At 48.7% G+C, this 27,869-nt stretch overlaps 1 protein-coding gene across 2 annotated transcripts; it reads left to right on the top strand.

Moving 5' to 3' along the window:
• Positions 1 to 3,549: 3,549 nt before the first annotated feature.
• On the top strand, positions 3,550 to 23,561 carry LOC123998133 (microfibrillar-associated protein 2-like). Of its 2 annotated transcripts, XM_046303076.1 has the most exons (5): positions 3,550 to 3,743; positions 21,693 to 21,761; positions 22,765 to 22,852; positions 23,032 to 23,105; positions 23,250 to 23,561. In XM_046303076.1, the coding sequence occupies exons 1-5, from the start codon at positions 3,737 to 3,739 to the stop codon at positions 23,363 to 23,365; spliced, it is 354 nt and encodes a 117-aa protein (XP_046159032.1). In that variant the 5' UTR covers positions 3,550 to 3,736; the 3' UTR covers positions 23,366 to 23,561. The 2 variants fall into 2 exon arrangements, with proteins under 2 accessions (XP_046159032.1, XP_046159033.1); XM_046303077.1 differs by lacking the exon at positions 21,693 to 21,761.
• The last annotated feature ends 4,308 nt before the right edge of the window (positions 23,562 to 27,869 follow it).

The following is a 27,869-nucleotide window of genomic DNA, read 5'->3' as shown; positions in this document are numbered from 1 at the left end:
ATCAGATGCATCACAGAGTGGACTGTTCTGTTGCAGAAGTACGACAACAACTGGCAACCAGTGGCATATGCATCTGGTTCAATGACTGACCCTGAGACCCACTTAAATTGAAAAGAAGCTGCTCATCATAACATATGCTTGTGAGAGATCCCATCAGTTTGTGTCAGGATAAGTGATCACCATCGAAACGGATCACAAACCACTGATTCTGCTGTTTCAAAAACCATTGAATGAATGTCCGTTGAGTGAATGTCCACTGAAGGTCCAAAGAATGATGATCAAACTACAACGCTATGCTCTGAATGTAGCATACACTCCAGGAAAGATGATGCACACAGCAGACACTATTTCTAGAGCTGTGGACCCGAAGGCGCCAGCGAGTACCAAAGCAGATGAAGAAGTGAGAGCAGAAGTGGACATGATCACAACAGCATTGCTAGTCGCAGATGGAAGACAAAAACAGACGGACTGAGACAGAAAAAGACACTACACTGACAAACATGAAGAAAATAATAATCAATGGCTGGTCTAACATGAAACAAGACTTAACCGATTACTGGAACTGCTGAGCTGAGCTGACAGTAGTTGAAAATATTGTCTATAATGGAAGCAAAATAGTAATTCTAAAAAGTCTGAGGAAGGAAATGTTAATTCTCTAGGATAGGGTGCAGCATTCGGAATTTTGGATGAAAAGCATGCCCAAATTCAACTGCCTGCTACTCATCCCCAGAAGATAAGATATGCGTATTAGAAGTAGATTTGGATAGAAAACACTCTGAAGTTTCTAAAACTGTTTGAATCATGTCTGTAAGTATAACATAACTTATTTAGCAGGTGAAACCCAGAGGACATACCATTCAGATTTTTTTTCACTATCTTTTCAATGGGTTTTCATTGGGAATCCAGATTTCTAAGGGACCTTCTTGCAGTTCCTACTGCTTCCACTGGATGTCAACAGTCTTTAGAAATTGGTTGAGGTTTTTCCTTTGTGTAATGAAGAAGACCGGCCATCCAGAACGAGGGTAACTTGAAGTGTACTGTTAGATAGAGGCGCGTGACCAGAAAGCTAGCTACAGTTTGTTTTCCTCCTGTATAGAACACAGATCATCCCGTCTTCAATTTGCTAGATTATTTACGTTAAAAAATACCTAAAGTTGTATTACAAAAGTAGTTTGAAATGTTTTGGCAAAGTTTACAGGTAATTGTTAAGATATTTTGTGTGCGCAAGTTGGAACCAGTGTTTTTCTGGATCAAATAAATGGGCATTTTGGATATATATCGACAGAATTATTTTTTTTATGGGATGTTTATGGGACATATTGGAGTGCCAACAAAAGAAGGTAAGGCATGAATTATATTTTTATTTGTGTGTTTTGTGTCGCGCCTGCAGGGTTGAAATATGCTTTTCTCTCTTTGTTTACTGGGGTGCTATCCTCAGATAATAGCATCATTTGCTTTCACCAAAAAGCATGTTGGCTGGATTCACAACAAGTGTACCTTTAATTTGTTATCTTGCATGTGTGATTTCATGAAACTTTGATTTTTATAGTAATTTATTTGAATTTGGCGCTCTGCACTTTCACTGGTTTTTGGCCAGGTGGGACGCAAGCGTTAAACCATTAAATCCCCACCCTGCACCTGAAAGACCAGACCAAAAGGTAGGAGCTGACCTTTTCACTTGTAAAACCGAACAGGCAAAGCATCAATACAGGACTAAGATTGAATCCTACTACACCGGTTCTGACGCTTGTCAGATGTGGCAGGGCTTGTAAACTATTACGGACTACAAAGGGAAACCCAGACACGAGCTGCCCAGTGACGCGAGCCTACCAGACGAGCTAAATGCCTTTTATACTCACTTCGAGGCAAGCAACACTGAAGCATGCATGAGAGCACCAGCTGTTCCAGACGACTGTGTGATCATGCTCTCTGTAGTCAACGTGAGCAAGACCTTTAAACAGGTCAACATTCACAAAGCCGTGAGACCAAATGGATTACCAGGACATGTACACAAAGCATGCACGGACCAACTGGAACGTGTCTTCACTGTCTGTAAAACTTACATGTTTTAAGCAGACCATCATAGTCCCTGTGCCCAATAAAGTGAAGGTAACCTATGTGAGAATACTGTTCATTGACTACATCTCAGCGTTCAACACCATAGGGCCCACAAACCTCATCACTAAGCTAAGGACCCTGGGACTAAACACCTCTCTCTGCAACTGGATCCTGTACTTCCTGATGGGCTGCCCCCAGGTGGTAATGGTAGGCAACAACACATCTGCCCCGTTGATCCTCATCACTGGGGCCCCTCAGGTGTGCATGCTTAGACCCTCCTGTACTCCCTGGTCACCCATGACTGCGTGGCCAAGCATGACTTCAACAACATCAATAAGTTTGCTGACGACACAACAGTGGTAGGCTTGATCACCGACAACAATGAGACAGCCTATAGGAAGGATGTCAGAGACCTGGCAGTGTGTTGCCAGGACATCAATATCTCCCTCAATGTGAGCAAGACAAAGGACTACAGGAAAAGGAGGGCCGTACAGGCCCCCATTAACATCGATGTGGCTGTAGTGGAGCGGGTCGAGAATTTCAAGTTGCTTGGTGTCCACATCACTAACGAACTATCATGAACCAAACACACCAAGACAGTCGTGAAGAGGGCACGACAACACCTTTTCCCCCCCAGGAAACCGAAAAGATTTGGCATTGGTCCTCAGATCCTCAAAAAGTAAAAATAATAATCAAATGGCCACTCAGACAATTTACTGTACCCCTGCACATTTACTAGGTTCCGGTACCCCTGTATATAGCCTCATTATTGTTATTTTATTGTGTTACTTTTTATTTTATTTTTTACTTTATTTTATTTAGTAAATATTTTCTTAACTCTATTTCTTGAACTGTATTGTTGGTTAAGGGCTTGGGAAGTAAGCATTTCACGGTAAGGTCTACACCTGTTGTATTCGGCGCATGTGACAAATAATATTTGATTTGATTTAATGGAATGGATGACCTTGTTCTTACAGACTACTACTCCCTGTATCCAGAGGTTTGTAGGCTGAACACCACCACTACAGACACTGAGGTAATGTGTATGAAATCCATATTATCCAGTCACAGAGTGCCAAGTGAAGTCTTCAGGATACTAGACCGTAATTCTCTAATGCAAAAGTTTAAACAATTCAGCAAGGACTGGGACTTCGTCCACGCTACGTCAAGTACACACTTTCTACAATCGAATGGACTAGTGGAGAAATCTGTTCAGACAGTGGAGAGACTGATGTACAACGCAAAAGACGGTGGAACTGAATGGGGGTTTTCCCCAGCACACCTCCTCATGGGATGCAGACTGACGACCAACTGACCCATCACTGAGAACCTCCTAAAAACGAAAGACAGAGAGAAAGTAAGGATGTTCAAAGAACAACCGAAAACAAATCAAAAGTTCTAAAATGACAGAGGGACAAGAAACCTGTCTGAACTCCAACCTGGCGACAACATGAGGTACAAAGACGAAACAAACGCATGGAACAAAAAGGAACAGGTACTGAAGCACAGCTAAGGTCATACAACATACAAACAGAAGATGGCGCTGTTCTATGGAGAAATCGCTGTGATCTTCTAATCTAAGGGGACCAGCAACAGACAGTCGTGACACTGTTGAAGAGGCTGAAAGCACAGTTCTGGCAGGAGCGCAGCATGATGAACAAATGATCAGAAGATCGACATGGCAAGTGAGTGTCCTCATGTAGTTAAGGCCATGTTTGTGTTGTTTGCAAATAGATACGGAACACTTGTGTGGACCTGTGGGGGTGAGAACAAATAAAGGAGAATAAAAAGAGAGAGGGAGAGAAATGTGCTGCAGGGTGCACTATCAAACTTTTGTATAATTTCAGCCACTAGTTTTGAAAGTGGTGCTCACGACCCAAAAACGGTCCCAGTTTTTTGTGTACTTTGTCATTCAATTGTGTACTATGTCATCCAGTTCGTGTGATATGTTTCACATTTTTCCATTTGCGTGATATCATCCTATTTTTTGCAATTTGTGTGATATGTTATGAATCCATTTTTTGCAATATGATACAAATTTGTTGTGCTTAAGATCCCAGAGTGCATCTTTAACAGGGGGTTGTGTGGAGGAAACATGCACCAGACAGGAATGGGCAGTCTTGTAGAGGGGCGGGGAGAAAAGCCTTCCACCGATAAACAAGTCTGGAGGTTTATCAGTGTTTATGACCTGGCATCTCTCCCTCCTCACTACCAAAATGGACGCTTCCTGGGCTCCCTCTATCAACCACACTGCTGGCCTCTCTCTCTCTCTCTTTCTCTCTCTCTGCCAAAATATTCACTGTCCCTCTACCTCTCCCTCTAAAGCTTTTTCTATACTTACTTTACTGTCCCTCTTCCCACACTTTTCTCTCAATGCTGAAGTTCTTCTTCTCTATACTTTGTCTATACATTCTATCCCCAGTGAGCACCGACATGATGCATGGACGTTGTTTATTGGTAAAAATTGTGTCAGTCCCCCCATGCCTTGAATTTAATGTCTATAGATGTAGATTGTTTTTGCCAATCTGGCCTGGTAGGACTGGCCTTGATTTGGCCCCCAAATAGTTTTTTTTTCAACATCCATAAAAGAGGTTGTTTCAACTTTCACTCTGTACCAAATCCGAACATCCTTTGGACATCAGGCAGAGTCATATTTTCTATGTCTTGCTGACTGGGTCTTGCTCACTATGCCCTCCCTCCCTATTTCTCAGGGTGAAACAGAGTGTTCAGAATGGCGGGTCGGTGTGTTCCCTGGCCTGATCTCTCCATCACTCAACCTGTCATCAGCCATGCCTGCCTGACCTTGTTAGGCCAGCACTTCTCTCCCCCTCACCCCTCCTCACTCCCCCACCCCAGCCTCATCCCCATTGACTATGTAGCCCTGATATGTCAGGGGGATGATGAGTGTGTGTCCCTCTTGAAGTGACTTTGGGAGAGAGCACGCCAGCAGAGTTTTGTTGTCTGTGACTCTGGTAGTATGTGTGACAATATTTATATTGGTCAAGTTCATGGAAGCCTGCTGTGATCAGGTTTCCCCCATACAAGCTATTAATGGTCCCCATGGAAACCCTCTTTTCAACACAAGTAGGGATCAAACAAAGGGTCAGGAGTTTCGGTCGTGATATTCACTCATCTTTGCTGCAATGCCTTTTGATGTAGCAATATAATTGTCTACTCTAGTTTCTTAATCCTGCACGGTCCTTCGGGTCCCACAGCACATTTCTGCTTCAGCCCATCACCTAATTCAACTACCCAACCTAACGTAAGCCCTTGATTAGCATGATAAGGTGTGTGTTAGTGCTGGGCACGATCAAAATATGCACCCCTGTGGGTTCCCAGGACCAGGATTAAGAACCCCATGAATACAGAAATACAGTGGGGGAAAAAATAATTTAGTCAGCCACCAATTGTGCAAGTTCTCCCACTTAAAAAGATGAGAGGCCTGTAATTTTCATCATAGGTACACTTCAACTATGACAGACAAAATGAGAGAAAAAAATCCAGAAAATCACATTGTAGGATTTTTAATGAATTTATTTGCAAATTATGGTGGAAAATAAGTATTTGGTCAATAACAAAAGTTTATCTCAATACTTTGTTATATACCCTTTGTTGGCAATGACAGAGGTCAAACGTTTTCTGTAAGTCTTCACAAGGTTTTCACACACTGTTACTGGTATTTTGGCCCATTCCTCCATGGAGATCTCCTCTAGAGCAGTGATGGTTTGGGGCTGTTGCTGGGCAACACAGACTTTCAACTCCCTCCAAAGATTTTATATGGGGTTGAGATCTGGAGACTGGCTAGGCCACTCCAGGACCTTGAAATGCTTCTTACGAAGCCATTCCTTCGTTGCCCGGGTGGTGTGTTTGGGATCATTGTCATGCTGAAAGACCCAGCCACGTTTCATCTTCAATGCCCTTGCTGATGGAAGAAGGTTTACACTCAAAAATCTCACGATACATGGCCCCAATCATTCTTTCCTTTACACGGATCAGTCGTCCTGGTCCCTTTGCAGAAAAACAGCCCCAAAGCATGATGATTCCACCCCCATGCTTCACAGTAGGTATGGTGTTCTTTGGATGCAACTCAGCATTCTTTGTCCTCCAAACACAACGAGTTGAGTATTTTCCAAAAGGTTCTATTTTGGTTTCATCTGACCATATGACATTCTCACAATCTTCTTCTGGATCATCCAAATGCTCTCTAGCAAACTTCAGATGGGCCTGGACATGTACTGGCTTAAGCAGGGGGACACGTCTGGCACTGCAGGATTTGAGTCCCTGGCGGTGTAGTGCGTTACTAATGGTAGGCTTTGTTACTTTGGTCCCAGCTCTCTGCACGTCATTGACTAGGTCCCCCCGTGTGGTTCTGGGATTTTTGCTCACCGTTCTTGTGATCATTTTGACCCCACGGGGTGAGATCTTGCGTGGAGCCCCAGATCGAGGGAGATTATCAGTGGTCTTGTATGTCTTCCATTTCCTAATAATTGCTCCCACAGTTGATTTCTTCAAACCAAGCTGCTTACCTATTTCAGATTCAGTCTTCCCAGCCTGGTGCAAGTCTACAATTTTGTTTCTGGTGTCCTTTGACAGCTCTTTGGTCTTGGCCATAGTGGAGTTTGGAGTGTGACTGTTTGAGGTTGTGGACAGGTGTCTTTTATACTGATAACAAGTTCAAACAGGTGCCATTAATACAGGTAACGAGTGGAGGACAGAGGAGCCTCTTAAAGAAGAAGTTACAGGTCTGTGAGAGCCAGAAATCTTGCTTGTTTGTAGGTGACCAAATACTTATTTTCCACCATAATCTGCAAATAAATTCATTAAAAATCCTACAATGTGATTATCTGGATTTTTTTGTGTACCTATGATAAAAATTACTGTCCTCTCTCATCTTTTTAAGTGGGAGAACTTGCACAATTGGTGGCTGACTAAATACTTTTTTGCCCCACTGTATGTGTGACCTTTAGCTACTGTCACGTTCTGACCATCGTTCGTATGTGTTTTCCTTGTTTTAGTGTTGGTCAGGACGTGAGCTGGGTGGGCATTCTATGTTGTGTGTCTGGTTTGTCTATTTCTATGTTTGGCCTGATATGGTTCTCAATCAGAGGCAGGTGTTAGTCATTGTCTCTGATTGGGAACCATATTTAGGTAGCCTGTTTTGTGTTGGGTTTTGTGGGTGATTGTTCCTGTCTCTGTGTTTTGCACCAGATAGGGCTGGTTTTCCACATTTATTGTTTTGTAGTGTTTGTGGTTATCTTTTTGTTATTAAACATGAAACAAAGAAACCACACTGCATTTTGGGCCGCCTCTCTTTCACCAGAAGAAAACCCTTACAGCTACAAGCAACTCTGGACAGTGATACAGGCCGTGCAAGCTTTTACTCCAGCCTAACATTAGCATGCCTCATTCAATCTAGACCACGATGAATTGGTGTACAGTTAGATCTGAGCTGAAACAAAAGCCTGCACACACTGCTGCTCTTCCGAAGCCCAAAATTTGACCACTTCTGAGCTGAGACCACACTCACCAACTACACTGTTGTCGTCCTTAACGTAGGAGACTCTGCTAGCTAGCCAACAGCTAGCCAACAGCTAGCCAACGTCTACCGAATAGACTCACAACCCGGTCGCATTCACAGGTAGTATCACATTTTCATTTCATTTCATTACAGTACAACGGTTTGATTTGTCTGATCGTAGCTAGCTACATAGCTGTCTTTGTATCAAAGATAACTGTGTAGTCTAGAGCGATTTTCTAGGTTAGCTAGCCAGCTATTGTCGTTCTTTTAACGCAACGTAACGTAAACAGCACTGCTAGCTAGCCAGCTAGCCCCCGAATAGCAGCACTGTCGAAACTATTACACTCAACGGAACGACTTGATTAGTGTAGTGTCAACAACGCACCCACTGCCAGCTAGCCTACTTCAGCAGTACTGTATCATTTTAATCATTTTAGTCAATAAGATTCTTGCTACGTAAGCTTAACTTTCTGAACATTCGAGACGTGTAGTCCACTTGTCATTCCAATCTCCTTTGCATTAGCGTAGCCTCTTCTGTAGCCTGTCAACTATGTGTCTGTCTATCCCTGTTCTCTCCTCTCTGCACAGACCATACAAACGCTCCACACCGCGTGGCCGCGGCCACCCTAATCTGGTGGTCCCAGCGCGCACGACCCACGTGGAGTTCCAGGTCTCCGGTAGCCTCTGGAACTGCCGATCTGCAGCCAACAAGGCAGAGTTCATCTCAGCCTATGCCTCCCTCCAGTCCCTCGACTTCTTGGCACTGACGGAAACATGGATCACCACAGACAACACTGCTACTCCTACTGCTCTCTCTTCGTCCGCCCACGTGTTCTCGCACACCCCGAGAGCTTCTGGTCAGCGGGGTGGTGGCGCCAGGATCCTCATCTCTCCCAAGTGGTCATTCTCTCTTTCTCCCCTTACCCATCTGTCTATCGCCTCCTTTGAATTCCATACTGTCACAGTTACCAGCCCTTTCAAGCTTAACATCCTCATCATTTATCGCCCTCCAGGTTCCCTCGGAGAGTTCATCAATGAGCTTGATGCCTTGATAAGCTCCTTTCCTGAGGACGGCTCACCTCTCACAGTTCTGGGCGACTTTAACCTCCCCACCTCTACCTTTGACTCATTCCTCTCTGCCTCCTTCTTTCCACTCCTCTCCTCTTTTGACCTCACCCTCTCACCTTCCCCCCTACTCACAAGGCAGGCAATACGCTCGACCTCATCTTTACTAGATGCTGTTCTTCCACTAACCTCATTGCAACTCCCCTCCAAGTCTCCGACCACTACCTTGTATCCTTTTCCCTCTCGCTCTCATCCAACACCTCCCACACTGCCCCTACTCGGATGGTATCGCGCCGTCCCAACCTTCGCTCTCTCCCCCGCTACTCTCTCCTATTCCATCCTATCATCTCTTCCCTCTGCTCAAACCTTCTCCAACCTATCTCCTGATTCTGCCTCCTCAACCCTCCTCTCCTCCCTCTCTGCATCCTTTGACTCTCTATGTCCCCTATCCTCCAGGCCGGCTCGGTCCTCCCTCCCGCTCCGTGGCTCGATGACTCATTGCGAGCTCACAGAACAGGGCTCCGGGCAGCCGAGCGGAAATGGAGGAAAACTCGCCTCCCTGCGGACCTGGCATCCTTTCACTCCCTCCTCTCTACATTTTCCTCCTCTGTCTCTGCTGCTAAAGCCACTTTCTACCACTCTAAATTCCAAGCATCTGCCTCTAACCCTAGGAAGCTCTTTGCCACCTTCTCCTCCCTCCTGAATCCTCCTCCCCCCCCTCCTCCCTCTCTGCAGATGACTTCGTCAACCATTTTGAAAAGAAGGTCGACGACATCCGATCCTCGTTTGCTAAGTCAAACGACACCGCTGGTTCTGCTCACACTGCCCTACCCTGTGCTCTGACCTCTTTCTCCCCTCTCTCTCCAGATGAAATCTTGCGTCTTGTGATGGCCGGCCGCCCAACAACCTGCCCGCTTGACCCTATCCCCTCCCCTCTTCTCCAGACCATTTCCGGAGACCTTCTGCCTTACCTCACCTCGCTCATCAACTCATCCCTGACTGCTGGCTACGTCCCTTCCGTCTTCAAGAGAGCGAGAGTTGCACCCCTTCTGAAAAAACCTACACTCGATCCCTCCGATGTCAACAATTACAGACCAGTATCCCCTTCTTTTCTCTCCAAAACTCTTGAACGTGCCGTCCTTGGCCAGCTCTCCCGCTATCTCTCTCTGAATGACCTTCTTGATCCAAATCAGTCAGGTTTCAAGACTAGTCATTCAACTGAGACTGCTCTCCTCTGTATCACGGAGGCGCTCCGCACTGCTAAAGCTAACTCTCTCTCCTCTGCTCTCATCCTTCTAGATCTATCGGCTGCCTTCGATACTGTGAACCATCAGATCCTCCTCTCCACCCTCTCCGAGTTGGGCATCTCCGGCGCGGCCCACGCTTGGATTGCGTCCTACCTGACAGGTCGCTCCTACCAGGTGGCGTAGCGAGAATCTGTCTCCTCACCACGCGCTCTCACCACTGGTGTCCCCCAGGGCTCTGTTCTAGGCCCTCTCCTATTCTCGCTATACACCAAGTCACTTGGCTCTGTCATAACCTCACATGGTCTCTCCTATCATTGCAATGCAGACGACACACAATTAATCTTCTCCTTTCCCCCTTCTGATGACCAGGTGGCGAATCGCATCTCTGCATGTCTGGCAGACATATCAGTGTGGATGACGGATCACCACCTCAAGCTGAACCTCGGCAAGACGGAGCTGCTCTTCCTCCCGGGGAAGGACTGCCCGTTCCATGATCTCGCCATCACGGTTGACAACTCCATTGTGTCCTCCTCCCAAAGCGCTAAGAACCTTGGCGTGATCCTGGACAACACCCTGTCGTTCTCAACCAACATCAAGGCGGTGGCCCGTTCCTGTAGGTTCATGCTCTACAACATCCGCAGAGTACGACCCTGCCTCACACAGGAAGCGGCGTAGGTCCTAATCCAGGCACTTGTCATCTCCCGTCTGGATTACTGCAACTCGCTGTTGGCTGGGCTCCCTGCCTGTGCCATTAAACCCCTTCAACTCATCCAGAACGCCGCAGCCCGTCTGGTGTTCCAACCTTCCCAAGTTCTCTCACGTCACCCCGCTCCTCCGTTCTCTCCTCTGGCTTCCAGTTGAAGCTCGCATCCGCTACAAGACCATGGTGCTTGCCTACGGAGCTGTGAGGGGAACGGCACCTCAGTACCTCCAGGCTCTGATCAGGCCCTACACCCAAACAAGGGCACTGCGTTCATCCACCTCTGGCCTGCTCGCCTCCCTACCACTGAGGAAGTACAGCTCCCGCTCAGCCCAGTCAAAACTGTTCGCTGCTCTGGCCCCCCAATGGTGGAACAAACTCCCTCACGACGCCAGGACAGCGGAGTCTATCACCACCTTCCGGAGACACCTGAAACCCCACCTCTTTAAGGAATACCTAGGATAGGATAAGTAATCCCGCTCACCCCCCCTTTAAGATTTAGATGCACTATTGTAAAGTGACTGTTCCACTGGATGTCATAAGGTGAATGCACCAATTTGTAAGTCGCTCTGGATAAGAGCATCTGCTAAATGACTTAAATGTAAATGTAAATGTCTGGTGAATATAGCATATCTAATAAGGTGAAGTATCATACAAACTCATTCATAGAATCTACCCTGTAAAGACCTTTATTATACACAGATTTAAAATAGCTATTGATAACAAATGTGTACTTTGTGGTTGTGACCCAGAAACTCTTGACCATTTATTTTAAGACAGCTTTTCTGTCAGAAGTTTTTGTAGTGAGTTAGATTTTATTTGAAAATAAACAACTATTAATGTTAATCTGAGAGACTCTGATGTTATGTTTTATTTTGATCCAAATGATATGGACCCTGATTTAACCTTCATTGTTCATGTGTTTATTTTTCATGGAAGATTCTTTATCCATAAAATAAAGTGGGAAGAGACTAAAATCTTCCTCACATTATTTAAGATAATTTCAAAATAATATTTCAATTCTATCAGTAAATGTAAAAACAAAAATGCAAAACACACCATAACTTTGAGCCAAATTAAAAATGTATTTGATATGTAACTCTTGTTTGTATATTTCTGTTTTTGTATTTGTTGTGTTCATAATACAAATGAAAAATACTCACCAAGTTTACTGCCCCGCCTAGTGGAGAAAGGGGATCACTGCAAACGCAAGGTCTGCCAGACCTGTACCAGTCATTCCAACATATTCCTTTAGCTGCTCTAAAGCAACTGGGCTAATTGTTAATGTTAATATTTATTACACAATATTCTACCTATCTTGTGTTGATCATTATTCTTTCAATTGTTTGTATTTGTAAAGTGTAAGTTCCTAGTTCAATGCGCTGATAGATGTGTTTATTAGTGATGGTTAGTGTGAAATCAACAGATATATATTTTTGATAATGAGTTTGTTTGGGTGTATACGAAACCAACTCTGGACTAGAACAATTCTCCCTGAATCTCAGATTAGAGAGGAAAGTAAGTGAGCAAGAGAAGTTTAATGAGGGGAGGACAAGGGGTGGAGGAGAAGGAGGGGATGGAGGAGGGGATGGAGAGAGGAGGGGATGGAGAGAGGAGGGGATGGAGAGAGGAGGGGAAAGGAGAGAGGAGGGGATGGAAAGGAGAGGAGGAGGGGAAAGGAGAGAGGAGGGGAAAGGAGAGAGGAGGAGGAAAGGGGAGGAAGGAGAGAGGAGGAGGGGAAAGGAGAGAGGAGGAGGGGAGGGGAAAGGAGAGAGGAGGGGAAAGGAGAGAGGAGGGGAGAGGGGAAAGGAGGGAGAAAGGAGGGGAAGGAGGGGAAAGGAGAGAGGAGGAGGGGAAAGGAGGAGGAGGGGAAAGGAGAGAGGAGGAGGGGAAGGGGAGGAGAGGGAGGAGGGGAAAGAGAGGAGGAGGGGAAAGGAGAGAGAGAGGAGGGGAAAGGAGAGAGGAGGAGGGGAAAGGAGAGAGAAGGAGGGGAAAGGGGAAAGGAGAGAGGGAGGAGGAGGGGAAAGGAGAGAAAGGAGGGGAAAGGAGAGAGGGGAGGGGAAAGGAGAGGGGAAAGGAGAGAGGGGGAAAGGAGAGAGAGGAGGAGGAGGGGAGGGGAAAGGAGAGAGAGGAGGGGAAAGGAGAGAGGAGGAGGAGGGGAAAGGAGAGGAGGGGAAAGGAGGGAGGAGGGGAAAGGAGAGAGGGGAGGGGAAGGAGAGAGGAGGGGATGGGGAGGAGGGGGAGGGGGGAAAGGAGAGAGGAGGAGGGGAAAGGAGAGAGGAGGAGGGGATGGAGGGGGAGGGGGAAAGGAGAGAGAAGGGGGAAAGGGAGAGGAGGAGGGGAAAGGAGAGAAGGAGGGGAAAGGAGAGAGGAGGAGGGGAAAGGAGAGAGGAGGAGGGGAAAGGAGGAGAGGAGGAGGAGGGAGAAAGGAGAGAGGGAGGGGAAAGGAGAGAGAAGGAGGGGAAAGGAGAGAGAAGGAGGGGAAAGGGAAAAGGAGGGGAAAGGAGAGAGGAGGAGGAAAGGGAAAGGAGAGAGAAGGAGGGGAAAGGAGAGAGAAGGAGGGGAAAGGAGAGAGAAGGAGGGGAAAGGAGAGAGGAGGAGGGGAAAGGAGAGAGGAGGGGAGGGGATGGGAGAGAGAAGGAGGGGAAAGGAGAGCGGAGGAGGAGGGGAAAGGAGAGAGGGAAGGAGGGGAGGAGAGAGGAGGAGGGGAAAGGGGAGGAGAGAAGGAGGGGAAAGAGAGAAGGAGGGGAAAGGAGAGGAGGAGGAGGGAAAAGGAGAGAGAATGAGGGGAAAGGAGAGAGGAGGAGGGGAAAGGAGAGAGAAGGAGGAGGGGAAAGGAGAGAGGAGGAGGAGGGGAAAGGAGAGAGGAGGAGGGGAAAGGAGAGAGGAGAAGGGAATGGAGAGAGGAGGAGGGGAAAGGAGAGAGGAGGAGGGGAAAGGAGAGAGGAGGAGGGGAAAGGAGAGAGAAGGAGGGGATGGAGAGAGAAGGAGGAGGGGAAAGGAGAGAGGAGGAGGGGAAAGGAGAGAGGAGGAGGAGGGGATGGAGAGAGAAGGAGGGGAAAGGAGGAGGAGGAGGAGGGGAAAGAAGAGAGAAGGAGGGGAAAGGAGAGAGGAGGAGGGAAAAGGAGAGAGAAGGAGGGGAAAGGAGAGAGGAGGAGGGGATGGAGAGAGAAGGAGGTGGGGATGGAGAGAGAAGGAGGAGGGGATGGAGAGAGAAGGAGGAGGGGATGGAGAGAGAAGGAGGGGAAAGGAGAGAGAAGGAGGGGAGGAGAGAGAAGGAGGGGATGGAGAGAGGAGGAGGGGATGGAGAGAGAAGGAGGAGGGGATGGAGAGAGAAGGAGGAGGGGAAAGGAGAGAGAAGGAGGAGGGGATTGGAGAGAGAAGGAGGGGATGGAGAGAGAAGGAGGGGATGGAGAGAGAAGGAGGAGGGGAAAGGAGAGAGGAGGAGGGGAAAGGAGGGAGAAGGAGGGGATGGAGAGAGAAGGAGGAGGGGAAAGGAGAGAGGAGGAGGGGAAAGGAGAGAGGAGGAGGAGGGGATGGAGAGAGAAGGAGGGGAAAGGAGAGAGGAGGAGGAGGGGATGGAGAGAGAAGGAGGGGAAAGGTGAGAGAAGGAGGAGGGGATGGAGAGAGAAGGAGGGGAAAGGAGAGAGAAGGAGGAGGGGATGGAGAGAGGAGGAGGGGAAAGGAGAGAGGGGGAGGGGAAAGGAGAGAGGAGGAGGAGGGGAAAGGAGAGAGAAGGAGGGGAAAGGAGAGAGGAGGAGGAGGGGAAAGGAGAGAGAAGGAGGGGAAAGGAGAGAGGAGGAGGAGGGGAAAGGAGAGAGAAGGAGGGGAAAGGAGAGAGGAGGAGGGGAAAGGAGAGAGGAGGAGGGGATGGAGAGAGAAGGAGGGGAAAGGAGAGAGGAGGAGTAGGGGAAAGGGGAGAGGAGGAGGAGGGGAATGGAGAGAGAAGGAGGGGAAGGAGAGAGGAGGAGGAGAAAGGAGAGAGAAGGAGGAGGGGAAAGGAGATAGGGGGAGGAGGGGAAAGGAGAGAGAAGGAGGGGAAAGGAGAGAGGAGGAGGAGGGGAAAGGAGAGAGAAGGAGGGGAAAGGAGAGAGGAGGAGGGGATGGAGAGAGGAGGAGGGGAAAGGAGAGAGGAGGAGGGGAAAGGAGAGAGGAGGAGGGGAAAGGAGAGAGGAGGAGGGGATGGAGAGAGGAGGAGGGGAAAGGAGAGAGGAGGAGGGAAAAGGAGAGAGGAGGGGAAAGGAGAGAGGAGGAGGGGATGGAGAGAGGAGGAGGGGAAAGGAGGGAGGAGGAGGGGAAAGGAGAGAGAAGGAGGGGAAAGGAGAGAGGAGGAGGAGGGGAAAGGAGAGAGAAGGAGGGGAAAGGAGAGAGGAGGAGGAGGGGAAAGGAGAGAGAAGGAGGGGAAAGGAGAGAGGAGGAGGGGAAAGGAGAGAGGAGGAGGGGATGGAGAGAGAAGGAGGGGAAAGGAGAGAGGGGGAGGAGGGGAAAGGAGAGAGAAGGAGGGGAAAGGAGAGAGGAGGAGGGGAAAGGAGAGAGGAGGAGGGGAAAGGAGAGAGGAGGAGGAGGGAAAAGGAGAGAGAAGGAGGGGAAAGGAGAGAGGAGGAGGGGAAAGGAGAGAGAAGGAGGAGGGGAAAGGAGAGAGGAGGAGGAGGGGAAAGGAGAGAGGAGGAGGAGGGGAAAGGAGAGAGGAGGAGGAGGGGAAAGGAGAGAGAAGGAGGGGAAAGGAGAGAGGAGGAGGGAATGGAGAGAGGAGGAGGGGAAAGGAGAGAGAAGGAGGGGATGGAGAGAGAAGGAGGAGGGGAAAGGAGAGAGGAGGAGGGGAAAGGAGAGAGGAGGAGGAGGGGATGGAGAGAGAAGGAGGGGAAAGGAGAGAGGAGGAGGATGGGAAAGGAGAGAGAAGGAGGGAAAGGAGAGAGGAGGAGGGGAAAGGAGAGAGAAGGAGGGGAAAGGAGAGAGGAGGAGGGGATGGAGGAGGGAGGAGGATGGAGAGAGAAGGAGGAGGGGATGGAGAGAGAAGGAGGAGGGGATGGAGAGAGAAGGAGGGGAAAGGAGAGAGAAGGAGGGGAAAGGAGAGAGGAGGAGGGGATGGAGAGAGGAGGAGGGGATGGAGAGAGAAGGAGGAGGGATGGAGAGAGAAGGAGGGGGGAAAGGAGAGAGAAGGAGAAGGGGATGGAGAGAGAAGGAGGGGATGGAGAGAGAAGGAGGAGGGGAAAGGAGAGAGGAGGAGGGGAAAGGAGAGAGGAGGAGGAGGGGATGGAGATAGAGAGGGGAAAGGAGAGAGGAGGAGGAGGGGATGGAGAGAGAAGGAGGGGAAAGGAGAGAGAAGGAGGAGGGGATGGAGAGAGAAGGAGGGGAAAGAGAGAAGGAGGAGGGGAAAGGAGAGAGGAGGAGGAGGAGGGGATGGAGAGAGGAGGAGGGGAAAGGAGAGAGAAGGAGGGGAAAGGAGAGAGGAGGAGGGGAAAGGAGAGAGGAGGAGGAGGGGATGGAGAGAGAAGGAGGGGAAAGGAGAGAGGAGGAGGAGGGGATGGAGAGAGAAGGAGGGGAAAGCTGACAGAAGGAGGAGGGAATGGAGAGAGAAGGAGGGGAAAGGAGAGAGAAGGAGGAGGGGAAAGGAGAGAGGAGGAGGAGGGGATGGAGAGAGGAGGAGGGGAAAGGAGAGAGGAGGAGGGGAAAGGAGAGAGGAGGAGGAGTGGAAAGGAGAGAGAAGGAGGGGAAAGGAGAGAGGAGGAGGAGGGGAAAGGAGAGAGGAGGAGGGGAAAGGAGAGAGAAGGAGGGGAAAGAAGAGAGGAGGAGGGGAAAGGAGAGAGGAGGAGGGGATGGAGAGAGAAGGAGGGGGAAGGAGAGAGGAGGAGTCGGAAAGGAGAGAGAAGGAGGGGAAAGGAGAGAGGAGGAGGGGAAAGGAGAGAGGAGGGGAAAGGAGAGAGGAGGAGGAGGGGAAAGGAGAGAGAAGGAGGGGAAAGGAGAGAGGAGGAGGAGAAAGGAGAGAGAAGGAGGAGGGGAAAGGAGAGAGGAGGAGGCGGGGGAAAGGAGAGAGAAGGAGGGGAAAGGAGAGAGGAGGAGGAGGGGAAAGGAGAGAGAAGGAGGGGAAAGGAGAGAGGAGGAGGGGATGGAGAGAGGAGGAGGAGGGAAAAGGAGAGAGGAGGAGGGGAAAGGAGAGAGGAGGAGGGGATGGAGAGAGGAGGAGGGGAAAGGAGAGAGGAGGAGGGGAAAGGAGAGAGGAAAGGAGGAGGGGGAAAGGAGGGAGAAGGAGGGGAAAGGAGGGAGAAGGAGGGGGGAGAAAGGAGGGGAAAGAGGAGGAGGAGGGGAAAGGAGGGAGAAGGAGGGGAAAGGAGGGAGGAGGAGGGGAAAGGAGAGAGAAGGAGGGGAAAGGAGAGAGGAGGAGGAGGGGAAAGGAGAGAGAAGGAGGGGAAAGGATAGAGGAGGAGGGGAAAGGAGAGAGGAGGAGGGGATGGAGAGAGAAGGAGGGGAAAGGATTGAGGAGGAGGAGGGGAAAGGAGAGAAAAGGAGGGGAAAGGAGAGAGGAGGAGGGGAAAGGAGAGAGGAGGAGGGGATGGAGAGAGAAGGAGGGGGAAGGAGAGAGGAGGAGGAGGGGAAAGGAGAGAGAAGGAGGGGAAAGGAGAGAGGAGGAGGGGAAAGGAGAGAGAAGGAGGGGAAAGGAGAGAGGAGGAGGAGGGGAAAGGAGAGAGAAGGAAGGGAAAGGAGAGAGGAGGAGGAGAAAGGAGAGAGAAGGAGGAGGGGAAAGGAGAGAGGAGGAGGAGGAGGGGAAAGGAGAGAGAAGGAGGGGAAAGGAGAGAGGAGGAGGAGGGGAAAGGAGAGAGAAGGAGGGGAAAGGAGAGAGGAGGAGGGGATGGAGAGAGGAGGAGGGGAAAGGAGAGAGGAGGAGGGGAAAGGAGAGAGGAGGAGGGGAAAGGAGAGAGGAGGAGGGGATGGAGAGAGGAGGAGGGGAAAGGAGAGAGGAGGAGGGGAAAGGAGAGAGGAGGAGGAGGGGAAAGGAGGGAGAAGGAGGGGAAAGGAGAGAGGAGGAGGGGAAAGGAGAGAGGAGGAGGAGGGGAAAGGAGGGAGAAGGAGGGGAAAGGAGGGAGGAGGAGGGGAAAGGAGAGAGAAGGAGGGGAAAGGAGAGAGGAGGAGGAGGGGAAAGGAGAGAGAAGGAGGGGAAAGGAGAGAGGAGGAGGAGGGGAAAGGAGAGAGAAGGAGGGGAAAGGAGAGAGGAGGAGGGGAAAGGAGAGAGGAGGAGGGGATGGAGAGAGAAGGAGGGGAAAGGAGAGAGGAGGAGGAGGGGAAAGGAGAGAGAAGGAGGGGAAAGGAGAGAGGAGGAGGGAAAAGGAGAGAGAAGGAGGGGAAAGGAGAGAGGAGGAGGAGGGGAAAGGAGAGAGAAGGAGGGGAAGGAGAGAGGAGGAGGGGAAAGGAGAGAGAAGGAGGAGGGGAAAGGAGAGAGGAGGAGGAGGGGAAAGGAGAGAGGAGGAGGAGGGGAAAGGAGAGAGGAGGAGGAGGGGAAAGGAGAGAGAAGGAGGGGAAAGGAGAGAGGAGGAGGGAATGGAGAGAGGAGGAGGGGAAAGGAGAGAGGAGGAGGGGAAAGGAAAGAGGAGGAGGGGAAAGGAGAGAGGAGGAGGGGAAAGGATAGAGGAGGAGGGGATGGAGAGAGGTGGAGGGGAAAGGAGAGAGGAGGAGGAGGGGAAAGGAGAGAGGAGGGGAAAGGAGAGAGGAGGAGGGGAAAGGAGAGAGAAGGAGGGGAAAGGAGAGAGGAGGAGGAGGGGAAAGGAGAGAGAAGGAGGGGAAAGGAGAGAGGAGGAGGGTAAAGGAGAGAGAAGGAGGAGGGGAAAGGAGAGAGGAGGAGGAGGGGAAAGGAGGGAGAAGGAGGGGAAAGGAGAGAGGAGGAGGAGGGGAACGGAGAGAGAAGGAGGGGAAAGGAGAGCGGAGGAGGGGATGGAGAGAGGAGGAGGGGAAAGGAGAGAGGAGGAGGGGAAAGGAGAGAGGAGGAGGGGAAAGGAGAGAGGAGGAGGGGATGGAGAGAGGAGGAGGGGAAAGGAGAGAGGAGGAGGGGAAAGGAGAGAGAAGGAGGAGGGGATGAAGAGAGGAGGAGGGGAAAGGAGAGAGGAGGAGGGGAAAGGAGAGAGGATGAGGGGAAAGGAGAGAGGAGGAGGGGATGGAGAGAGGAGGAGGGTATGAAGAGAGGAGGATGGGAAAGGAGAGAGGAGGAGGGGAAAGGAGAGAGGAGGAGGGGAAAGGAGAGAGGAGGAGGGGATGAAGAGAGGAGGAGGGGAAAGGAGAGAGGAGGAGGGGAAAGGAGAGAGGAGGAGGGGATGGAGAGAGGAGGAAAGGGAGAAAGGGGAAAGAGAGGAGGAGGGGAAAGGAGAGAGGAGGAGGGGAAAGGAGAGAGGAGGAGGGGAAAGGAGAGAGGAGGAGGGGAAATGAGAGAGGAGGAGGGGATGGAGAGAGGAGGAGGGGAAAGGAGAGAGGAGGAGGGGAAAGGAGAGAGGAGGAGGGGAAAGGAGAGAGGACAAAATATTCAAAACAAAGGAAGTTTTTGGACGACAGGAAAAGTTGTGAGTATGAAAACATTGTGTTCTTTTCTTAATTTTGAAGACTATAACGACATTAGTAGCACTGCAGTACTGTATATAGAATGTTTACAATAAATAACATGAAGTACATATACAAAAGATGTATAGAGAAACTAAACTACATTTTACTGCAAAAAAAACGAACTTTTCATGAAGTCATCCTAATAGAATACTGTTTGAACTTCGGTCATGGATGACAATATGTCATTCAGAACTAATGTATTTTAGAAAGCTATGTGCCCTGGCATACAAGAGTGTATAAATGAGTCAAAGCAAGTAAAATCAATTTAACGTATTCAGGGCCTGGGTAAGATGCTGGTAAAGGAGGAACGGGGGGTTAAACATATCGAATGACAGAACTGTTCGGACGCTTTAGAACATTCTTAATAAGGTTTACGAGAAGAGACGTGTATGAAAAGAGACGTGTATAAAAAGAGACGTGTACGAAAAGAGACGTGTATGAAAAGAGTGTGTATGAGAAAGGAGGAGTAGAGGGGTGCTCAGATAGGGCACAAAAACACATAGGGCACAAAAACTCACACTGACACATCACAAGAGGAATGATGCAGGGAGAGAGCTGAGGGAGTGTGTGTGTGTGTGTGTGTGTGTGTGTGTGTGTGTGTGTGTGTGTGTGTGTGTGTGTGTGTGTGTGTGTGTGTGTGTGTGTGTGTGTGTGTGTGTGTGTGTGTGTGTGTGTGTGTGTGTGTGTGTGTGTGTGTGTGTGTGTGTGTGTGTGTGTGTGTGTGTGTGTGTGTGTGTGTGTGTGTGTGAGAAAGAGACAAAGAGAGAGAGGATTAAAACAGCATCCTGATCCCAACTGCTTGATTAATACTGATACTACCAACAGCACATATACTGATACTATCAACAGCACATACAGTGGGGAGGACAAGTATTTGATGCACTGCCGATTTAGCAGGTTTTCCTACTTACAAAGCATGTAGAGGTCTGTAATTTTTATCATAGGTACACTTCAACTGTGAGAGACGGAATCTAAAACAAAAATCCAGAAAATCACATTGTATGATTTTTAAGTAATTAATTTGCAGTTTATTGCATGACATAAGTATTTGATGCATCAGAAAAGCAGAACTTAATATTTGGTACAGAAACCTTTGTTTACAATTACAGAGATCATATGTTTCCTGTAGTTCTTGACCAGGTTTGCACACACTGTAGCAGGGATTTTGGCCCATTCCTCCATACAGACCTTCTCCAGATCCTTCAGGTTTCGGGGCTGTCGCTGGGAAATATGGACTTTCAGCTCCCTCCAAAGATTTTCTATTGGGTTCAGGTCTGGAGACTGGCTAGGCCACTTCAGGATCTTGAGATGCTTCTTGCAGAGCCACTCCTTAGCTCTATTTTTGTCTCATCAGACACATGATTTTCTCCCATTCCTCCTCTGGATCATCCAGATGGTCATTGGCAAACTTCAGACAGGCCTGGACATGCGCTGGCTTGAGCAGGGGGACCTTGCGTGTGCTGCAGGATTTTAATCCATGACGGCGTAGTGTGTTACTAATGGTTTTCTTTGAGACTGTGGTCCCAGCTCTCTGAGGTGTCTTCACGGTTGGGATGGTGTTCTTCGGCTTGCAAGCCTCCCCCTTTTTCCTCCAAACATAACGATGGTCATTATGGCCAAACAGTTCTATTTTTGTTTCATCAGACCAGAGGACATTTCTCCAAAAAGTATGATATTTGTCCCCATGTGCAGTTGGATTTTTTTTAATGGCGGTTTTGGAGCAGTGGCTTCTTCCTTGCTGAGCGGACTTTCAGGTTATGTCGATATAGAACTCGTTTTACTGTGGATATAGATACTTTTGTACCTGTTTCCTCCAGCATCTTCACAAGGTCATTTGCTGATGTTCTGGGATTGATGCTAATTTTTCGCACCCAAGTATGTTCATATCGAGGAGACAGAACGCATCTCCTTCCTGAGCGGTATGAAGGCTGCGTGGTCCCATGGTGTTTACTTGCGTACTATTGTTTGTACAGATGAACGTGGTACCTTCAGGCGTTTGGAAATTGCTCCCAAGGATAAATCAGACTTGTGGAAGTCTACAATATTTTTTCTGAAGTCTTGGCTGATTTCTTTTGATTTTCCCATGAGTTTGAAGTTTGAAGGTAGGCCTTGAAATACATTAGGAGGTACACCTCCAATAGGCTAATTGACATCATTTGAGTCTATCAGAAGCTTCTAAAGCCATGACATCCTTTCTGGAATTTTCCAAGCTGTTTAAAGGCACAGTCAATTTATTGTATGTAAACTTCTGACCCACTGGAATTGTGATACAGTGAAATAATCTGTCTGTAAACAATTGTTGGAAAAATTACTTGTGTCATGCACAAAGTAGATGTCCTAACCGACTTTCCAGAACTATAGTTTGTTAACAAGAAATTTGTGGAGTGGTTGAAAAACGAGTTTTAATGACACAAACCTAAGTGTATGTAAATTTCCGACTTCAACAATATGTCTCTGTCTGTGAGTCATGCCGTGGGTAGAGGTCGTTCCCATGCTGGTTGTGTTGTTTCCCTGCTGGTAGAGGTGGAACTCCACAGAGGTGACTGGAATGAAGAGGAGGCTTTGGTGTCTGTCTCTATTCTACCGCCTGGTGAGTGAGGTGTCTGTCTCTGCCCTACCGCCTGGTGAGTGAGGTGTCTGTCTCTGCCCTACCGCCTGGTGAGTGAGGTGTCTGTCTCTACCCTACCTCCTGGTGAGTGAGGTGTCTGTCTCTACCCTACCGCCTAGTGAGTGAGGTGTCTGTCTCTGCCCTACCGCCTAGTGAGTGAGGTGTCTGTCTCTGCCCTACCGCCTGGTGAGTGGGGTGTCTGTCTCTACCCTACCGCCTGGTGAGTGAGGTGTCTGTCTCTACCCTACCGCCTGGTGAGTGAGGTGTCTGTCTCTACCCTACCGCCTGGTGAGTGAGGTGTCTGTCTCTACCCTACCGCCTGGTGAGTGAGGTGTCTGTCTCTGCCCTACCGCCTGGTCAGTGAGGTGTCTGTGTCTATCCTACCATCTGGTGAGTGAGGTGTCTGTCTCTATCCTACCACCTGGTGAGTGAGAAGTCTGTCTCTACCCTACCACCTGGTGAGTGAGGTGTCTGTCTCTATCCTACCATCTGGTGAGTGAGGTGTCTGTCTCTATCCTACCACCTGGTGAGTGAGGTGTCTGTCTCTACCCTACCACCTGGTGAGTGAGGTGTCTGTCTCTATCCTTCCACCTGGTGAGTGAGGTGTCTGTCTCTATCCTACCACCTGGTGAGTGAGGTGTCTGTCTCTATCCTACCACCTGGTGAGTGAGGTGTCTGTCTCTATCCTACCACCTGGTGAGTGAGGTGTCTGTCTCTACCCTACCACCTGGTGAGTGAGGTGTCTGTCTTTATCCTACCTCCTGGTGACTAAGGTCTTCAATGTGGAACAGAAACATCACTAAACAATGTTAGTCCAGGGATGACCAGGGGTGACCAGGGATGACCAGGGATGACCAGGGATGTCCAGGGATGACCAGGGATGAGCAGGGATGACCAGGGATGACCAGGGATGACCAGGGGTGTCCAGTGTTTTCTAAACATTGTGTGTGAGTTATCTTGATGTTGTGTGTATCCTCTGTGCTAGACTCTAGGGAAGAGACGTACCCCTGCACCAGGATGTACTCTGTCCACCGGCCCATCAAGAGATGCATCCACTCCCTCTGCCTTTACAGGTAAACTGCAACTACAGGTTCTCTCTCACAGGAAAACATAGACACACTCAGTGCCTCCTGGTCATGCAGTCAAAGTTCATTGGTTTCAACCTGAGAGCCTGTACAGAGAGGCATGTTTTAGAGACAGCAGCTGGGCTCTGATTATACTGTAATGATGTCTGTCTCTTGGTTTGTCTCAGCCTCCCTCGTGTCTATGTGATCAACAAGGAAATATGTGTTAGAACTGTCTGCCAACAGGATGAGTACCTGAAGGGTAAGACAGTCCACCTGATAGCACTTCATTAGACCCGTTGTTAGGATTACAACATAACAATCTGAGTGCATGAAACACTTACTGGCTTTAGGACAGCATGTACATCTGAGCCCACACATCCTCTCTCTCTTCTCTCCATCCCAGCTGAGCTCTGCAGGGAGCGGTCCGGCTGGCCCAAACGCTTCCAGAGGTCAACCACCAATAAGAAACGCTGTCACAATTGCCGCGGCAATCCCAAAACCTGGGAAAACAAGGCCTGATGGGCCCAAGATGGAGGAGTTAGAAGGAGGGGTGGAGGAGGAAGGAGAGAAGGAGTAGGAGGGAGGACACCCTTGGAGACAGAACACTAGGTTGTCTCCATAAAAAGACCCCAAACCACCATAAATTCACCGCTCAACACCTGGTGCTAGCCTGTGCCTTAATACACAACCACAACCACGCACGCACACATACACACACAAACAATATATATATATATATATATATATATATATATATATATATATATATATATATATATATATATATATATAAAACACAGTCCACGTGACTCCAGCTAAGAACAGTCCGGGTCATATTTCTCAGTTCTTCTATTAGCCCTGTGTTTTAATAGAACTGTATGTGAATATCAGGGGAGAAATCACTCCCCACAGATTGGACTGTGTTTTAATAGAACTATATGTGAATATCAGGTGAGAAATCACTCCCCACAGATTGGAACTGTGTTTTATTTGACACGGATCATGTTATGTGTGGGGGCTGTGCCACCTCTAGTGGTGTGGGGGCTGTGCTTTGGCAAAGTGGGTGGGGTTATATCCTTCCTGTTTGGCCCTGTCCGGGGGTGTCCTCGGATGGGGCCACAGTGTCTCCTGACCCCTCCTGTCTCAGCCTCCAGTATTTATGCTGCAGTAGTTTATGTGTCGGGGGGCTAGGGTCAGTTTGTTTATCTGGAGTACTTCTCCTGTCCTATTCGGTGTCCTGTGTAAATCTAAGTGTGCGTTCTCTAATTATCTCCTCTCTTTCTTTCTCTCTCTCGGAGGACCTGAGCCCTAGGACCATGCCCCAGGACTACCTGACATGATGACTCCTTGCTGTCCCCAGTCCACCTGGCCATGCTGCTGCTCCAGTTTCAACTGGCCTGGGCCCTAGGACCATGTCCCAGGACTGCCTGACGTGAGGACTCCTTGCTGTCCCCAGTCCACCTGGCCATGCTCCTGCTCCAGTTTCAACTGTTCTGCCTTACTATTATTCAACCATGCTGGTCATTTATGAACATTTGAACATCTTGGCCACGTTCTGTTATAATCTCTACCCGGCACAGCCAGAAGAGGACTGGCCACCCCACATAGCCCGGTTCCTCTCTAGGTTTCTTCCTAGGTTTTGGCCTTTCTAGGGAGTTTTTCCTAGCCACCGTGCTCTTACACCTGCATTGTTTGCTGTTTGGGGTTTTAGGCTGGGTTTCTGTACAGCACTTTGACATATCAGCTGATGTACGAAGGGCTATATAAATAAATTTGATTTGATTTGATTTGATTTGATGTGCCGTTGCGGGCTGTATAATACTGTTCAGATGGAACACTGTTGAGTTCCTGTAGTTGTGTACTGTAGAGACAGTGTGAGAACCATGTATCCACTCTGTCATTACTGACACCTTATTGTAAAGCACTCTATCACAATCCAATACCAAAGCAGTGCAATACTACAAAGCAGTGCAATACTACAAAGCAGTGCAATACCAAAGCAGTGCAATACCAAAGCAGTGCAATACCAAAGCAGTGCAATACTACAAAGCAGTGCAATACCAAAGCAGTGCAATACCAAAGCAGTGCAATACTACAAAGCAGTGCAATACTACAAAGCAGTGCAATACCAAAGCAGTGCAATACTACAAAGCAGTGCAATACTACAAAGCAGTGCAATACTACAAAGCAGTGCAATACTACAAAGAAGTGCAATACCAAAGCAGTGCAATACTACAAAGCAGTGCAATACTACAAAGCAGTGCAATACCAAAGCAGTGCAATACCAAAGCAGTGCAATACTACAAAGCAGTGCAATACTACAAAGCAGTGCAATACCAAAGCAGTGCAATACCAAAGCAGTGCAATACTACAAAGCAGTGCAATACTACAAAGCAGTGCAATACCAAAGCAGTGCAATACTACAAAGCAGTGCAATACTACAAAGCAGTGCAATACTACAAAGCAGTGCAATACTACCCAATAAAATGTCATTCATTGGTTTGTGTGGATCACTTTATTGATGTAGTCCAGTTTTTTCCTCATGTAGATAAAAAGAAAACAAGTCAACCTCGACTCAACATTAGTTGATATCTTTATGCTTTGATTTTCAATACATCAACATTTACATACAATATGTGTATTTGTAATGTCAAGAATAAACACGTAAACCAACATGAGTAGAGTCTACACAGACTCTCACCAGTTCATACCAGTTCTCCCACTAGCTGTGTTCTCACACAGGAAATCAATCATCACCTCATTAATCAACATCATGTCAGTCAATGCAAATGTTTGAGTCCATGTGTGTCCATGAGAGAAAGACACACACAATGATAAGTACAAAAGCCACATAACTGGCTTACTGTAATATTACGATGTCCTGTACAGCATTATAACCCTTCCCTCCCTCCATCCTCTATCCATTCATCTATCCCTCCCTCCATCCTTTATCCCTCCCTCCACCCCTCCCTCTATCCATTCATCTATCCCTCCCTCCATCCTTTATCCCTCCCTCTATCCATTCATCTATCCCTCCCTCTATCCATTCATCTATCCCTCCCTCCATCCTTTATCCCTCCCTCTATCCATTCATCTATCCCCCCCTCCATCCTTTATCCCTCCCTCTATCCATTCATCTATCCCTCCCTCCATCCTTTATCCCTCCCTCTATCCATTCATCTATCCCTCCCTCCATCCTTTATCCCTCCCTCCATCCTTTATCCCTCCATCCACCCCTCCCTCCATCCTTTATCCCTCCCTCTATCCATTCATCTATCCCTCCCTCTATCCATTCATCTATCCCTCCATCCTTTATCCCTCCATCCACCCCTCCCTCCATCCTTTATCCCTCCCTCTATCCATTCATCTATCCCTCCCTCCATCCTTTATCCCTCCCTCTATCCATTCATCTATCCCTCCCTCCCTCCCTCCACCCCTCCCTCTATCCATTCATCTATCCCTCCCTCCCTCTATCCATTCATCTATCCCTCCCTCCATCCTTTATCCCTCCCTCCATCCTTTATCCCTCCCTCTATCCCTCCCTCCATCCTTTATCCCTCCCTCTATCCATTCATCTATCCCTCCCTCCATCCTTTATCCCTCCCTCTATCCCTCCCTCCATCCTTTATCCCTCCCTCCACCCCTCCCTCTATCCCTCCCTCCACCCCTCCCTCTATCCATTCATCTATCCCTCCCTCCATCCTTTATCCCTCCCTCCATCCTTTATCCCTCCCTCTATCCCTCCCTCCATCCTTTATCCCTCCCTCCACCCCTCCCTCTATCCATTCATCTATCCCTCCCTCTATCCCTCCCTCCATCCTTTATCCCTCCCTCTATCCCTCCCTCCACCCCTCCCTCTATCCCTCCCTCCATCCCTCCCTCCATCCATCCCTCTATCCCTCCTTTCTCTCCCAATAACAACACAACAGTAAAGTAAAACACTGCATCTCACAAGGAATGGAATAGTCTGTCTGAATTGACAGAGTCACGTTAGTTCCAGGGTTCAACGTATAGAATACAGACAGACGGACGGACGAACAGACAGACAGTTGTATGTACACACACAGGGCTACTCATCCAGCAGGGCAAAAGTCGTGACCTAAATTAGTCATTACTACCCAAAAACCCCTAGGGACTGTTGATTACATCACTAGGCCTAAATCAGGCCTGTCTATCACCCCATGGGTTTAAGCCCTTCCTCACCCTCCATCCCTCTTCAGACCTCACCCATCTTTCCCTTCCCTCAATCAGCACAATTTTTTTGCTCTCTTTCCCTCCATTTCTGTGTTAATTGACCAACTAACACCAGCCTCCTGTTAAAACAATGCAGCCAAGTGACCCAGACAAGTGCCCATCCCCAGCAGTGATCACGTCCACAGCAGCTGCTGCTGTGCATCTCACCACTCTCCCTGTCAGACTGTGTTTGTAGGACCGCAATAGTCCACTAAGGGGCGCCAAACAGCATGACTGCTGTGTAAACTTACAGTAGATCAGTGTCCACTCAAAGCAGAAGCTGCTCCAAAGCACAGCTCCAGACTCACCATGGCCTAACCTTAGCAATTAAGAGGAAAAAGCTAAACTGACCTTGGATCAGATGTAAGATAACTTGGTCATATACTAATGAATCTTGTAAATCAGTTATTTCAAGTGATAATTCCAGTTGTCCTGAAGATTATAAAGGAAAATGAGCTACAACACTACCACAACAACAATGGGAATTACAAACTACTGACACTATATGCATTTACAATAATATATTATGTACATACATTAATTAATTTATTTATCAAGACTATATTAGTGTGAGTCACCATCATTCCTTTCTTTACCATCTTCCATTTAGAGATATTTGCCCTCAGTCTTTTCCCTCAGTAATAAATAAATACTCTGTTGCAATAGATAGAGAGACAGAGGGAGAGGGCAAGAAAAGGGGGACAGAGGGGGAGAGAGTGTAGAGTTGGGGCTGAGAGGGAAAGATGTAGAGGGAGAGGATGGTAAGGAGAGGAAGCCAGGAGAGGGGTGA

The sequence above is a fragment of the Oncorhynchus gorbuscha genome, linkage group LG15 (assembly GCF_021184085.1).
Source record: "Oncorhynchus gorbuscha isolate QuinsamMale2020 ecotype Even-year linkage group LG15, OgorEven_v1.0, whole genome shotgun sequence".
NCBI classification, from domain to species: domain Eukaryota; kingdom Metazoa; phylum Chordata; class Actinopteri; order Salmoniformes; family Salmonidae; genus Oncorhynchus; species Oncorhynchus gorbuscha.
The sequence above is the reverse complement of the archived record's forward strand: the minus strand, read 5'-3'. Positions and strand labels throughout refer to the sequence as shown.

Excerpts from the sequence above, each read along its gene's own strand:
- LOC123998133 (XM_046303076.1), top strand. Across the intron at positions 21,762-22,764 it reads TGTCTCTATTCTACCGCCTG|ACTCTAGGGAAGAGACGTAC; the intron begins GTGAGTGAGGTG and ends CCTCTGTGCTAG. Across the intron at positions 23,106-23,249 it reads ACAGGATGAGTACCTGAAGG|CTGAGCTCTGCAGGGAGCGG; the intron begins GTAAGACAGTCC and ends TCTCCATCCCAG.